At 41.3% G+C, this 15556-nt stretch overlaps 1 protein-coding gene across 3 annotated transcripts in view; it reads left to right on the top strand.

The window, feature by feature from the left end:
* CHD9 (chromodomain helicase DNA binding protein 9) overlaps window positions 1-15556 on the top strand; it is a 189757-nt gene that overhangs the window by 160126 nt on the left and 14075 nt on the right. For 2 of the 3 annotated variants that reach the window (XM_044986992.1, XM_044986993.1), the window contains 4 exons: window positions 2317-2480; window positions 6799-7071; window positions 7820-7988; window positions 14876-15015. In XM_044986992.1, the coding sequence (XP_044842927.1) occupies window positions 2317-2480; window positions 6799-7071; window positions 7820-7988; window positions 14876-15015 (746 nt within the window). The remainder of the gene's footprint in view (window positions 1-2316; window positions 2481-6798; window positions 7072-7819; window positions 7989-14875; window positions 15016-15556) is intronic. The other variant, XM_044986994.1, reaches the window with a different exon arrangement.

The raw sequence follows: 15556 nt of genomic DNA, 5'->3' as shown, positions 1-15556 counted from the left end.
GCCAGTTTAGCCTATGTGACCAATGATGTGTCTGACCCTCTAGTTGTAAAATGTTAGCTAGGGAGTGTAAATCAATCTGTCTGACTTTCTGTTGCTGTTTAATTAGAAATTTCCATTTTAAAGATTTGGTAACTGCTGGAAGGTTCTCTTAACTTCAGTGCAATTCATTATGCACCATCTCTTTAATATGTAAGGTTTTTTTATGTGTAGTACACCATTTATAGCACCTTTTGTGCAGCTGTCCTATATATTGCACTCTTGACAAACTAGTATTTTAGACCTATCTGTTGTTCAGACTGTTTTTGAGAAGACAGTATTTGTAACAAATGCCTTTAGTGATTTTAGTCTTGGTTACTAAACCATTGTTAATACTTCCATTATTTCTATAATCCCAGGATTTTCATGCTTAGCAACTGCACCATTCTGCATGAAAACAATACTTCAGTTGATGGAAGGGATAGCCAAGACACTTCTACCTCCACGCTACTTACAGGGCTCTCTAGAGCAGTGCTCCTCTCAGCCTTTTTGATACCCGGGACCTTTCTGCTGCCTTCCTAAACTGTGTCAGGGAGATCTGAGTGACTGGTGCTGGTCCACAGACAGGTCATTGAGAAACACTGCTCTAGGGGAAGAAAGTTTTCAGCAGGCTCTACATTTTGGACCTGCATGGAAGGGGCGGAGGGAATACAGGAAAAATGGGTTACATATCTGTTTGAAATAGAGAGGTTTTTGATGGTCCCAAGCATTCAAAATCCATTTCAGTTTTTGAAGTATTAATATTTAGGAGCTGACATTTGACATGGCTGTTAGGAGTTATCTTTTGTTATCTAGGGCATTCTCATCCTTGTATTGTGGCTGCTTGGTGCTGTGCCACAAGCAGATTCTGGGTGCAAAGCCAGTTTAGGCACCATGAGATGATATCCCCTCAGTCTCCCTTGCACAGAGGGATCGTGTGGTGTTGTGGAGCTAGGTTAGTCATTAATTGTGTTTAGAGAAAGGAGACTTTGCTAGGACTGAACTACACCCGGCTGATTCCAAGCTACCTTATCAGTCCATTGGTACTATTGGCAGGTGGTACAATTTACAGCGTCTTTCGGACCATCCTGATGCACATCTGGCCCAGGATCAGAGAGTGGCAGGGGGAAGGGGTCAGCAGAGAGGCAAACTGTGGTCCTCTACCACAGAAAACTTGTAATATTTTGGCAAATAAGTGGGGTAGCATTTTTTATCAATATTTTATTATTAGATTGATAATGGAAACACTTTTTTGTAGAAAGTAGTGTGTTGTGACACACATGCTTTTTCTACAAAAATAAAAAACCACACCCATCAATCCTCCATAACTTAACCACACAATGCATAGCTAAAATATATGATATTAACTGATTTAAAGCAATGAAAATTTCCATCTTTCGCTTTCACTTATGTACACAATTGTAATCTTGCATTTTTTGTTACACATAAGTTTGAGTCTTGCAGAATTATCTGACATTGCTCTTGCATCTGTACTCTTTCTTACACAGCATTGGCTGTTAGTTTAAAAATATGTCTGGCCTTGCTACAAGGAAATTTATACTGTGCAAACAGAGACATAATATCCCTGATTTTCTTCTTCTGTTGGAGATGGTCTGGAGAGGAAAGAAATGAAAAAATGGAGGTTGGAATGTGGGGAAAATAGGTGAGGGTTGGGGAGAAGAAGAAACAATGGAATGTTAGTTGAAAAGAAACTCAGATTTTAAAAAAGCATGTTTAAAATTGTAATATTATGTAGACACATCATTTTAAAAAAATGTTGGGGAGGCAAATGGAGCCTTCTACACCCCATCCAATAAGTGAAATGGACCACATATAAAAAGTAATATCCCCTCAATAGACTTACCACACTCTGGTGACAACCACTTTGCTTTCCATGCTTACTTTTCTATTTAAAAATGGAATTGATTTATTGTCTTGAACTCACATTTCGTTTCACTTCAAAATGAAATGTGTGTTCTAAAAAGTACACAAGGGATTTCATATTAGACTTTAGCAAGTAACCTGTTTTGAAATATCTGAATACTTCACATGTTAAGCTCTAGAAAAGAGAATAGGAATATAGTTATGTGCAGAGTAATAGTAGTTCACAATTTACATAGAAGAGCCTCAGCACTCCTAATTTAAAAATCAGCCTTGCATATGCCCAGAGTAAAAATTTCATTTTTTATTAGTATTCAAATTTTTCTTTCCAAACCTTTACATACTTTGTATGAGCATCCTAAAAAAAATTAGCTATATTTTTCTATACAGCTTCAAGTTATATGTAGTACTTTTATTTAGCAGAAGGAACCCCTCACATCAAAGCATATGACGAAGAGAGCGTAGCCTCTCTGAGCACCACACAAGATGAGACCCAGGACTGTTTCCAGTTGAACAACGGGATGCCAAATTCTAACTATCTCTTGCAAGGTGGATATATGTTGGCTGCATCATATTGGCCAAAGGTAAGTTTGTAATACCATTTTCAAGCTCAAATGTGATAGCTGGATCATTTTTCTTGGGGGTTGATGAGTTAAAATAGCAAGCTGGGGGTAAATCCTATTGTGACTATGCCAACATTTTGGGTTTTGACTCAGACCAGTCAGGTTGTGTCACTGCCTGGTCCGGAACTCTGGATGTCTTAAATGCTATGCTGCTGTGGCTTATAGCCCTGATGCCAACAACCGGCATACACAGGGTGACGCCAAGACCCTCCCTGTCCTGTATTTTCTACAAAACGTCTGCCATGTAGTGCCCAGCCCTCTCGCCAAAAACTTACAGAAGTTAAGTTTGCTGCTCCCTTCAAGAGACAGTACCCGGAAGCTTTTTACCTTAACTGGGGTTAACACTCTGAGTTGGTGTATAGTATAAATAAAACAAGTTTATTAAACAAGTAAACAAAAGTAAAAATATGCTTCTAAGATTAAAACTTAATTTCAACAAGTTGCAATCTTTGCTTAAGCAGTTTTCTCATCTATATTCAGTTCCCAGAGACTTCAAACTGCTTGGTTAAAGGATCCACCATGCTGTGATTTCAAGAGCTTTGGCCCCTTTAGTCTCTCATGTGACAGAAGGCAAAATGGCTTTCTCTCTTTATATCTTCCCAAAGTTCAGTGATGCTGCTTCATGAGGCAGGAAGGCTTCGGGAGTGGGGGGTGCACTCTCCATACCCCATCGAGATTAAGTGGTCATCTTTCCCCACTTGCTCTCCTGATGGCTTTGTTTACCATGCATGTAAATGTGCTTTTCTTTGTCTTTGGTCACAACTTGCTTAATTTACACCAGAAAAACATTCAAGTTAAACACACTCAGTTAAAGCTCAGGCGCAACATCTGTAGCTTCCCTTAAAGATATCCCTGTTACTGAAATCTGCAGAGCAGCACCCTGGCACTTCGTACACGCCTTCTCTAGACACTGTGTACAGGGTGTGAACAACTGTGTCTGATGCAAACCTACCCTGCCTAGAGAAGCAATAGGTTATGTCATAGGTTTCTAGGCACCTGCCTCCTTAGAGAGACAGCTTGTGAATCACCAGTTGTGCACTACACATAGGGACAATCCCTGGAAGGAGGAGGATGGGTAGTAACAGGAGTTCTTTGAGATATCTTTTCCCTATATATAGTGCACTACCTGCCCTTTTTCCCTGCTCCCTAGTCTCCTACTGGGAACTGGCGGTAGAGAAGGAGCTGAGATGCTGGCAGTCTGGCAATCCCCCCCCCCACCTTTTATTCCCTTGATGCGGTGCACAAGGAGAGCAGAGGCACATGGGTGGATCAGATGGACAGTTCTAGGTAAAAATCTATAGTGTTTGGAGTGCTTGCTCATGTCCATTCCATATTAGGCGTGTGTGCTTGCTATATGCACCAGTGCCGGAAGTTTTTCCCTTAGCAGTATCTGTAGGGGACCGGCTCTGGTGCCCTCTGCAGTGGCGCCCGCATAGCGTGGTATAAGGGGCACTGCTGGCTCCCCCCACCCTGAGTTCCTTCTTACTGCCAGTTACGGTGCTGGAACTTCTGCTTCTTCAGCTAGCTTTCACTTAGTTCAGTGTGTCTCATGAACGTTTCTTTTTAAAATAGCTGTACATGGTTTAGTATTTACCCTTAGTATTAGTTCTCGTTAGTTGATCCCAGACGGGACTCAGCCTAGGGACTGATCACCAGGCTTTAAACCATGCGATCGTTGTAAGTGGGCCCATGCCCATCAGCGACCCGCACGTTAGCTGTTAAGGTGTCTAGGAGAAGGACACACAAGTGACAAGTGTTGCATCTGTAAGTCGTTCAAACCCAAAACGAAAAAGAGACAAATCCATCTCGGCACTGCTGATGGAGTCAGCGCTGACCCCGGCACCGGAGCAGAGGTCCAACTTGGCCCGAGCACCGCAGCATCGGTATGGAGCACCCCGCCAATGCCATCTACGAGCCGGCACCGATACCCCTCTTCAGCCAAGAAGCCCAAGAGGTCCATGAGAGGAAGATCTCCCACTTTCCGTAGGGAAAGGAGAGGGCCGGAGGAAAGCCAAGACCCATGTTGGGTGGCTCAACACCTCCATCAGGGAGTTGGGCCCCTGCTAATGTTGAGCAATCAAGCCCCTCCCATACTATGCCTGCCACACCGGACAGTGACGAGGGCCTCCGCCAATTCGAAGTCCCATCAGCGCCCGATCCAGGCAGTGCAGGAGATCCTGACACTACTGGTGCCGCCCACACCGGCTCTGACGGTACCCAAGCCCAGGAGTAAACCTGCCTCATTCTGAGCGTCCCAGCCTCAGCAGTGCCACTCCCCATTGCAGGGGACATCCTGCCAGCACTTGCCTGCACGGAGTCGTCATGCCTCGGACTTGGGGCAGGCTCAGAGAAGCCCTCTTCGGTCTCCAGACCCTGGACACTGACAGCGGGATTCGAGGTGCGCCTCGCCAGTCAGCTGACACAGATCTATGGAGACACACGTCCCTTGGCATGAGTGTCGATACCGACCCATCGGGTGTCCCAGTGACTCGGCCACCAGTCCTGCAACCAATCAGGAATGGAATGGGGTCACCGGTCACCCGCCCACTGGCACCTGTCACCGAGATGTGAATCTCCTCGATTGGGGAGATTCTATTGATGACCGGGCCACTCCAACTCCCTGTCCCACTCTAGATCCCAGTACAGGTCAAGTAGCGTGAGGCGTAGATCGCTGGTCTACCAACGCAGATCCGCTGAACAGCGAAGATCCCTGGGGTCCTGTGGGAGGAACTCGTCCCGACTGAACAGGTCGGCGTTGAAGCACAGTAGCAGGCATGGCGAGGAGGAGGGCCAGCCAGTCATGGTCACTCCGCAGTGTCTGCTCCACTTACGACTCTGGTGCTGATCGGGAGTCCCTGGTAACACAGTCTTAGAGTAAAATTTCATTGTATTTGTTAAAGGCATGTACTATATTACAAAAAATAGCTATTGGTTTCTTAATTTGCAGTGGTAAAGATCTCATTCACTGGAGGCAGGCATGGATTGGATTGAGGCTTGAAAATACGCAGTCAGATTGGAAGCTTCTGATCAGGCATTGCTTTCAGAAGTCAGGCGGTTTAGGGAGAGCCTGAAAGGGAGCTTCATGACAAAGGAAGAGACAAAAAGGGTGGGGGAGCTCAGAAGAGAGAGATTAGTATTAGTATCTGAAATTCAGGAGCTTTTAATCTCCACTACATTAACATCATGAATATTTTTCTTTAAAAAACTTTGATTTCAATGTTCATGATTTTCAATTTTTAAGAGCGCCACTTGAGCTCTTAAATGATCTAACTTTAATAGGGAAGGTGGAAGGCCCATTTATGGACACCCACAAATAGAGGCATAACAAAACAACTAATCATTTTTGAAAATGTAGGCCCTTGTTCTGAGTATAGTGGTGCAGAGCACAATCAAGATTAGGAGAGAACTGTAAAGAGCATTTTATATATTGGGCAGTTTTAATGTTCACATATCTTGGACAAATGTGTGTGCTCTAACAGTATCAGTAAACTTTATGGATTTGATTTTATTTTTATATTACAGATCTTCTAAAAGTGCCCCCTACATTTTATTTGGGGAATTCAGCATGTATTGCTTAAGGTCTAAGTACATTCTTGACTTTCCAGTGGGACTATTTGTGTGTTTAAAATTAAATATGTGCTTAGTGCTCTGCCAGCTTGGGACCTAAGGTATTTGAATCTGGAATGGAACAGATTCAAACATGACAAGAGGAATTGTGAATAAGAGCATGCACATTTATTTTTATATTTGTGGTTGTTTAATATATTATTGTAGCACCTACATGCCGCAGCCTAAATAGGATCCCATTAAGCTAGGCACTGCACAAACATATGTTAGGTGATAGCCCAAATGGTCATGGCCAAAAATCTGCAAACACTTCTGCACTGTTTCATTTTACTGTCCACAATATTCCCATTAAAATTAATGGGACTACTCATGTGAGTAAAGCAAAGCATGGGCTTAAGTATTTGCAGGAGCAGGACCTAGATAGACAAGATACACAAAGAGTGGAAGAAAGGAAGTATCATTGTCCACATTTTGCAAATGGTTATGTGAGGTATATAGAGATTATGTGATTTATCTAAAGTCACATAGGAAAATGTGTTGTAGAGCCAGGAATTGAACCCAAATCCTGAGTACAAGTCCAGTGACTTAACCATAAGATCATCCTTTCTCTTCTTTGTAGAAGAGGAAGATTTGCTTTCTGAATGGCATAATGTATAGATTTGGTAAGCAGTTCCTTTGTTAAAAAAAAAAAAAAAATTCTTGTTTTTTCTAGGATCGAGTTATGATTAACCGACTAGACAGTATTTGTCAAACAGTGTTGAAAGGTAAATGGCCTTCAGCAAGAAGAAGTTATGACAGCAATACAGTAGCATCTTTCTACACAACCAAACTTCTGGACAGCCCGGGTGCAGCTGCAGACTACAGTGAACCTAGTGCACCAACACCCCCACCTGCAGGTGTTAAGGAAGAACATGATCAATCGCCACAGATGCCAAAGGTGAAGAAGCATGTACGAGAAAAGGAGTTTACAGTGAAAATCAATGACGTATGTTTATTTTTATTGCCCTAGGACCTGATTGCGATTGCGGTGTGCGGCATGCTTTACCTGCAAGTGGCTGCCTGCTCTCACTCTTACTTCCTTTGCACATTAGTTTACGGGTATTTGGATATGTTTCTTTTGGGCATTGAGCAATTTTAAATTTGCATATCCTACGAGAGGATCCTACGAGAGGATCCCTCTTGAAACTTCTGAAATCCTGCTGTTCAGATGCTTCCTCAAATGGCCTGTTTTATGCAGTTTCTAATAATCTGGTTAGTTGCATAAATAATAGGTCTTTCCAGTGAGTTTGGCTTTTTTTGAACATTTTAGCATGCCCTACTCAAATTAGCACTTTATAATTTCATGTGCTTTTAAAAAGATTACAAATAAATTCTGAGTTTCACATACATACTAGAGGTATCTAAAATACCCATTTCCTATATTTGTAATTTGAGAGTTGTTGGTAGTAAACACAAATGGATGCGAAACCTGTTCTAGTAATTGGATTTGCATAGGATGAGATTAAGGAAGTAGATAGATGTTCAGTGTCTGAAATTTTCATTTAAGATATTAATTTATTCACAATTTGTATTCATAAAGGTGGTCCTGTAAAATTTCTGGTTAGATTGGTTACTTGGAAGAAAAGCAAGGCTTGATTAAAGTCTTGTGTGATCTCATTTTCTCTCAACTCTTCTGGAATAGATGTGTTTTATGCAAGAATCCTGAACTTCTAACCCTGGCATTTGTTTAACAGGAAGGTGGTTTGAAATTGACTTTTCAGAAGCAGGGGTTTTCTCAGAAAAGGCTATTTGAAAGTGAAGAAGGCACGTTAGGACAGCAGCAATACCTGGCTCGGCTACGTGAGCTCCAGAATGCTTCAGAGACCAGCCTTGTCAATTTTCCAAAATCCTTACCAGAATCAGGTAAACATTATGACTTATAATAGTGTCAGTTTACATAATGCTCCCTGGTCACACGAATCTCTTTGACACTGTACATTGTAGGGAAATAGACAAAGAGCCATTATACTTTGTCTGCCATTTTCTATCTGTGTTAATTTTCTGTGCATTCTTTGTAATCTGTCTCCTATGTCTGAGGCAATCAAACAGTCAAGTATAGTAGTATACAGATCTGTCTCATCTTACGCTGGGGTTACGTTCCACGGTCAGCGTGTAAAGCAAAAACTGCATATAGTCAAAATGACCCTTGAAAATCCCTTAAATCACCCATAAAGTACAATTTTGTGTATACAACCCTGTACAGTACTATGTATTGTATACAGCAATGTACAGTACAGTATATAATAAAGACTACATATGCAAAATATAATTTTACAGTATTTTTAATAACATAGAGAGTCAGAAAAATGACAGAATAAAAAATGAAAACAGTGCAGTACTGTAAACCTGAACAGTCACCAGTCATCCTGGATATCTTGCTAGTCTTGTACTGTACACACTCCAATGATTAGTCTTCCTCTTCGATCCAGGAGATGGTGGGCCAGGCTTGGTGACGGAGAGCGAGTCGTAGATGAAGTGGTTGGCTCTGGTTCAGCTCAAGAAGTTGATCGTGTAGGCTCTGCTGCTTCTGGTTGTTTTTTCTTTAAAAACATGGTGATTGGCAACTGTCGCTGTTGTCTCTTGAGCTCCTCAAACATTTCTTGGTACGGTCTCAAATCATCCGTAATACTACGTGTGATTTTGAGGCTTCGTTCCATAGAAGGATCATATTCAGAAATTAAATCATTCAAAGTGTTTCACTGCTTGGAACACTTGAGAAAATTTATGAAGATTCCAAGTTACTGGCTCTTCCTGTTCATCATTATCTTCGTCTTTTGTAAACGATTTTATCAGTTCCTCTAACTCTTCGTTAGTCAATGTTTCTCTATGGCCCTCAATTAATTCCTCAATATCTTCCTTGAGGATGTCGATGAAGCCATCACCACCCACTTTCCTGGCCACCTGAACAATGAGTTGCACTTCTTAGTCAATGGTCGGGAAACCCTTTAAATCATTCACACAGTCTTCCCATAGGTTTCACCAACATGCATTGACTGTTTCAGGCTTGATTGCATCCATTGCCTGTTTAATATAAGTGATACAGGCAGCAATGTTGAAGGACTTCCAGCACGCCATCACATTAACATTGGGATCAGCATCCACAGCGGTAAGGATCCGTGAAAATGTAAACCTCTTGTACGTGGCCTTGAAACAGCTAATGACACCTTGGTCGAGAGGATGGAGGTGGTATTGGGGGGGAGAAAGACAACTTCAGCGTCGTTATGCGCAAACTGGAGTGCCACAGGATGGCCAGAAGCATTGTCTACGATCAGCAAGACTTTAAAGTCAAGTCCTTTCTCTTCAAGGTACTGCTTGACCTCCAGAATGAAACACTTGTGGAACCAATCCAGAAATAATGCTGCCGTCACCCAAGCCTTTTTATTTGATTGCCAGAACACAGGCAGGCGATTTTTGTTCTTGCCTGTTAGGGCACGGGGATTTGCAACCCTGTAGAGCAGTGCCCAGCCGCATTGACACAAAGCAACACAGTCAGACGGTCTTTAGTTACTTTGAAGCCAGGGGCTTGTCTTTCTGATTTCGAAATGTAAGTGCGGGTGGGCATTTTTTCCCAGAAGAGCCCAGTCTCGTCAGCATTAAAAACTTGTTCTGAAAGATAGCCCCTTTCCTCTATGATTTTCTTTAATTGTTCATAAGAACATAAGAATGGCCGTACCGGGTCAGACCAAAGGTCCATCTAGCCCAGTATCTGTCTACCGACAGTGGCCAATGCCAGGTGCCCCAGAGGGAGTGAACCTAACAAGCAATGATCAAGTGATCTCTCTCCTGCCATCCTTCTCCATCCTCTGCCGAACAGAGGCTAGGGACACCATTCTTTACCCATCCTGGCTAATAGCCATTTATGGACTTAGCCATCATGCATTTATCCAGTTCCCTTTTAAACATTGTTATAGTCCTAGCCTTCACAACCTCCTCAGGTAAGGAGTTCCACAAGTTGACTGTGCACTGTGTGAAGAAGAACTTCCTTTTATTTGTTTTAAACCTGCTGCCTATTAATTTCATTTGGTGACCCCTAGTTCTTGTATTATGGGAATAAGTAAATAACTTTTCCTTATCCACTTTCTCCACATCACTCCTGATTTTATATACCTCTATCATATCCCCCCTTAGTCTCCTCTTTTCCAAGCTGAAGAGTCCTAGCCTCTTTAATCTTTCCTCGTATGGGACCCTCTCCAAACCCCTAATCATTTTAGTTGCCCTTTTCTGAACCTTTTCTAGTGCTAGAATATCTTTTTTGAGGTGAGGAGACCACATCTGTACACAGTATTCAAGATGTGGGCGTACCATGGATTTGTATAAGGGCAATAATATATTCTCAGTCTTATTCTCTGTCCCCTTTTTAATGATTCCTAACATCCTGTTTGCTTTTTTGACCGCCTCTGCACACTGCGTGGACATCTTCAGAGAACTATCCACAATGACTCCAAGATCTTTTTCCTTACTCGTTGTAGCTAAATTAGCCCCCATCATATTGGGGGTTATTTTTTCCAATGTGCATTACTTTACATTTATCTACATTAAATTTCATTTGCCATTTTGTTGCCCATTCACTTAGTTTTGTGAGATCTTTTTGAAGTTCTTCACAATCTGCTTTGGTCTTTGGTTCAGGGTAGGCTTTTGTTGCGTTCTCATTGGCAGATGCAGCTTCACCAGTAGTCTGCACGTTTTTGAGGTTGAAGCGGTTTCTAAAACTGTTAAGCCAACCTTGGCTGGCTTTGAATTCCTTCTTATCAGAAGGCTGTCCCTCTTCGGCGGGAGGTTTGAACAGCGCATAGATGCTAAGAGCCTTTTCTCGCAACATGTTGCCATTGATACGCACACGTTTATGATTCATGTCTTCCAGCCATAAGTTTAATGCCTTTTCAGTCTTCACTAAAGTCTTATCACGCACTTGGCTCGTCACCTTAGCAATTACTAGAGCACTTGATTCCACGGCTTGACGAATTTCTGTGTCTCAAATCTTGATGGCACAGATGCTAGGTTCGTTGCGGCCGTATTTACGCGCCACGTTGGCGATGGACATACCGTCTCTCTAAGTCCAACACAACCAGTTTTTCCTCCAGCGTTGGAACACATCGCTGTTTCTTCAGTTGAGTACTAGATGAAGTAAGTGCCTTGCATTTAGGGGCCATGTTATACAGTATGAAAAATACGTACTGTCACAGTACAGGCACAGTAGAATCTCACTCAGCACGGCAACATGCACACAGTATGAGAGGCACAGGGGGACTGAGTACTGTAGTGGGAATAGCAGATTCGGTTCTCCCATCTCACACTCACTCCAGGGCAGACACACTATTTAAACTGTTGTGGGTTTTTTGGTTTTTTTGGCCAACTCTCCAGGGTTATTATAGGGGAGAACCTTATCACAGGCCTAAAGGCATGCTGTTGCTGTCAAGTCCCCCCCCCCAAAATATTTTAGTGGGAACAGCAGATTCGCGTCTCATGCTGGTGGAATCGCCCACGCTTCCCCCCCCCCCCCCGACTGTGCAAACTGAAATTGCGCATGTTAAATGCGTGTAAGATGTGACAGACCTGTAGAGACAGTTTTGTGCTTTACTACTGTGATCCTTAATAATATTCTGAACAAAACTGTATTATAGTTCAATCAGAAGTATGTATTACAGCTAGAAAGTAGCCTCTGATCTGGATCCTCAATTTTTTGTAACAAGGAATGTTTAGATTTAGGTATTTGTTTTGGATCTATTTCTAATTATAGCTATGAAAGTCATTAAGTTCCAGAGGTTAATTACACGGGGAGCGGGGGGAGGGCATTCCTTTTATACTTTTGAAATTTACCTCTCCATTTCATTGGATGCCTTCTAGTTCTTGTGATGGTGTCATGATTTCTTTGGTGCTACTATGGTCTCGTGGTAAACTTATATTTAGATTTTTCTATGGATGTTTAGCCTAGTAATTGTCAATAGCTTTATTATATAAATATGTATTCAGAAAAAGTCTAAAAGGGATATTTATTTACCCTGTACATTACAATATCTTCTTAAGAGGTAGGGGGTGTGTGTGTGTGTGTGTGTAATAGTAACCCAGTAGACCATAATGTCTTATGGAGACATTATAATCTCTCATGTATACCTGAGTTATGCATGTGAGTAACCTTTATGAAAAGTAATGTCTGTGAACATGAAGTAGACACAATATTTAAGATGGTCATAATATTGACCAATTCTTTACAACGTTTTTAAAATCTAAGCTCGAGTTACAGCAATTCCAAAATATATCTTTAATTTTGAAAAATGTACACATTTTTCATTTATGTAGAATAGAAGTTTATTGAAATCATTTTGTTGAATACAAGCTACATAAAAATACAGAAGTAGAAACTTGGTATGTCAAGTTTCAACTTAAAACAGGATAATACATCTAAGAGCCTTAAGCCTATTAAATATGTATGACAGTGTTGTCAACTTGTGCAATATTTGGGATCTTTAAGGGTTCTCATTAATGTCTTATTTTTTCTTCAATCTTGCAAATTTTTGCCCTCATCTAAAATGTCTGCCATATCCCATTACCATCTGGATCTGAAGGCAAAAGCTTCCCTTAGCAAGATGGATTATATATCCATTTGACCTTATCAGATGAAAGTGAGGCTGTCTTTAACAAAGATAGATACCATCCTATTGGTTTCCAATGACTCTGAAGCCAGGCTACTCTCAGGGAAGATAGTGTCCCATTAGTCACTGAGGGCCAGGCAAATATAGAGGTGTTAGGAATGGGATTGTAGGGACTATGAGGGAATGGAGTAGGTTAGGGAACTGGACAGGGCACTATGAATCAAAGGAGTGTGAGAAGCAGAATACAGATGGGATGGGCTACTAGGGAATGTTGGGATCAGGAGGCCATCTGAGGGGTGGCAGGAGGATATGAAGGCAAAGTGAGAGGAGCTGAAAGAGTGCAGAGGAATGTGGTGTGAAAGAGAATGTGATGGGTAAGAAACTGTGAGGGAGGGCGAAATATGAGTGGGGGTGAATGTAGGTGACAGTAGATTGTGGGGAAACATGGAGAAAGAATGTGATTGGAGCAGCTACCTATCCTGTTTAGCTAAGGACTGGATAGAATGGAAGTGCCACATGCCCTCCAAGAGGACAATAGAAGGTAAGCGGAGTTCCCTCTAATCAGTGAAAAAAGATGCTGCATTTTTGTGTGTATTTAAGGTTGCATTTTGATCCTAAGATGATCCCATACACAGTGTGCATGGGCAGCTCCCCCGTAAAGGTGAAAAATCAAGACAGGTGAAAAACAGTAGTTTAAAACAAACACACACACAAAAAAACCCCCAAACCCACCATGTTTTTAAATCAATCTTAAGACATTATTTTGGAAGATGGTGTAGTCTCTCATATTTTGAATGTTGAGCTTGTCAATAGCTTGATGGAGATTCTTAAATGGGTACAACTTTCTAGGAATTTAAGTCCAAAACATGTTACCTTAAAATTGGTTCAGTATGTTGGTGAATGATATTTATGTATAGAATACTGATTTAAGAACACTTGCTTTCCTTTTTTCAACATCACTAATTTGGGTGATACTTCACAAATGGTTGTCTTTCCTGCTGGCTTTGGAGCGGTTGTCTGCTAAAAACACTGTTCTGAGCTAATCATGGTCAGGCTAACAGCACTGAATAATGTTGGTTCGCAAATAAAGAAATAAAATGCACCGATAGTTTCTTCTATACTAGAAAATTAAATTTAATCATTTGGAGTTAAAAGATCTTTCCCTTATACAATGGAGATGGAAAAATAGTTGATAGTTTTATTTTAATAGTACTAGCAGCTGCAACTATGATGTATTGATCCTTTTTGTTTTTCTGTACTTGTTACAGCGTCTCTTTAGCAGTTAGATCAATGGTCCCCAACGCGGTGCCCGCGGGCACCATGGGCATTTATGTGCGCCCGCCTACTGCCCAGCAGGGGAGAGAAGCCAGGGCCCCGCGCCTGCCGGTGACAAAGAACTCCAGGGCTGCAGGTTGCGGGCGCCGGCGTTCTCGGTCCCCAGCAGGTGCGGGGCCTGCCTAGTGCCCAGCATGGGAGAGAAGCCAACCGTGCCTGCCGAGGACAAAGAACTCCGGGGCTGCAGATTGCGGGCGCCGGTGTTCTCGGTCCCAAACAGGTGCGGGGCCGCGACTTAAACCGGAGAGAAACCACGGCCCCGCACCTGTCAGGGACAGAGAACTCTGGGGCTGCAGGCTTCAATCTATGTTAAAGTAAGAATAATAAATATATTTGGACCAGCAGTTCAACAATGTTTTACTTTTTTAAAATAAGTAAGATGAAAACTGTTTATGATATTTATTTTGTAAAAACTCCTTAATTTTTCTTACAAGTAGATAAAAAAGAGCAAATTTACATGGTCTGGTGAAAGTAATTGCCGAATAATTTAATTAATACCTTTTACATGTAAAATTACCCTTTTTATCTTATGGATTCATATATTATGTAATAGTAAATATGATTTTTTTGTATTATTTAACGTACAAATACAAAATAAGCCTTGAAAAATTGTTGGCGACCGCCACACTCTTCTGAAAACATGAATGTGCTACTGGCCACAAAAAGGTTGGGGACCACTGAGTTAGATGATTTTTTGTTTATATGTGGGAATTATCTTTAAACTACTCTATTTCAAATTATGGAACTTTTTTATTGAATGTTTTCTGGATTATAAACGGAACACACCTTTGACTCATTAATTATATTGAATTATTAATTTGATAGGTGCTTCCAATCAGTTAACAGCTAATGCTAATGGAGTGATAGTCGACAGCCAACCTGTAGTCAAAAAGAGGAGAGGACGGAGGAAGAATGTAGAAGGAGTTGACATCCTCTTTATAAATAGAAATAAACCACCTAATCATGTAAGTAAATGTGATTCTGTATCCAAAATATAAGATCCATTTTACTTCATTGAGCATATTGTGCTGTGAACAAATAATTGCTAAACTTTAGCATTCAAAATATTTAATCTGGAATTACTCAGTATAAGCTTATAATTAAGGTCCTACTTAACTTGCAATATTGTGAAAATTGCAGATTCTGCAATATTACACTTCCACTGCAATTTTGACAGTGGGAGCCCCGGCTTCTTCTGTCAGCCCCAGGCAGACGACAGCGGGAGCCACCACTCTAAGCCATGGGTGGCTGAAAGTGGAAAATCGTAGAAAAGTAATAATGGACTTTATTACTGCATATAATAAGGTCCATTATTACTTTTCTGCAATTTTCCATGGCTTGTTCACAATTTTTTGATAATCATCTCACAATTCAAGTATTGCCTTACTTATAATCTTTTAAATGTGAACTGGAAAGGTTTTTTATTAAAAACAAACAAAAAGCCACATCTATAATATTGCTTAATTACAATATGGAAAATTACATATAGATCTCTTTCAGAATGTA

The sequence above is a fragment of the Mauremys mutica genome, chromosome 14, assembly GCF_020497125.1.
Source record: "Mauremys mutica isolate MM-2020 ecotype Southern chromosome 14, ASM2049712v1, whole genome shotgun sequence".
Taxonomy (NCBI): Eukaryota; Metazoa; Chordata; order Testudines; family Geoemydidae; genus Mauremys; species Mauremys mutica.
Note: the sequence above shows the minus strand (reverse complement) of the source record. Positions and strands in the feature narration are given on the sequence as shown.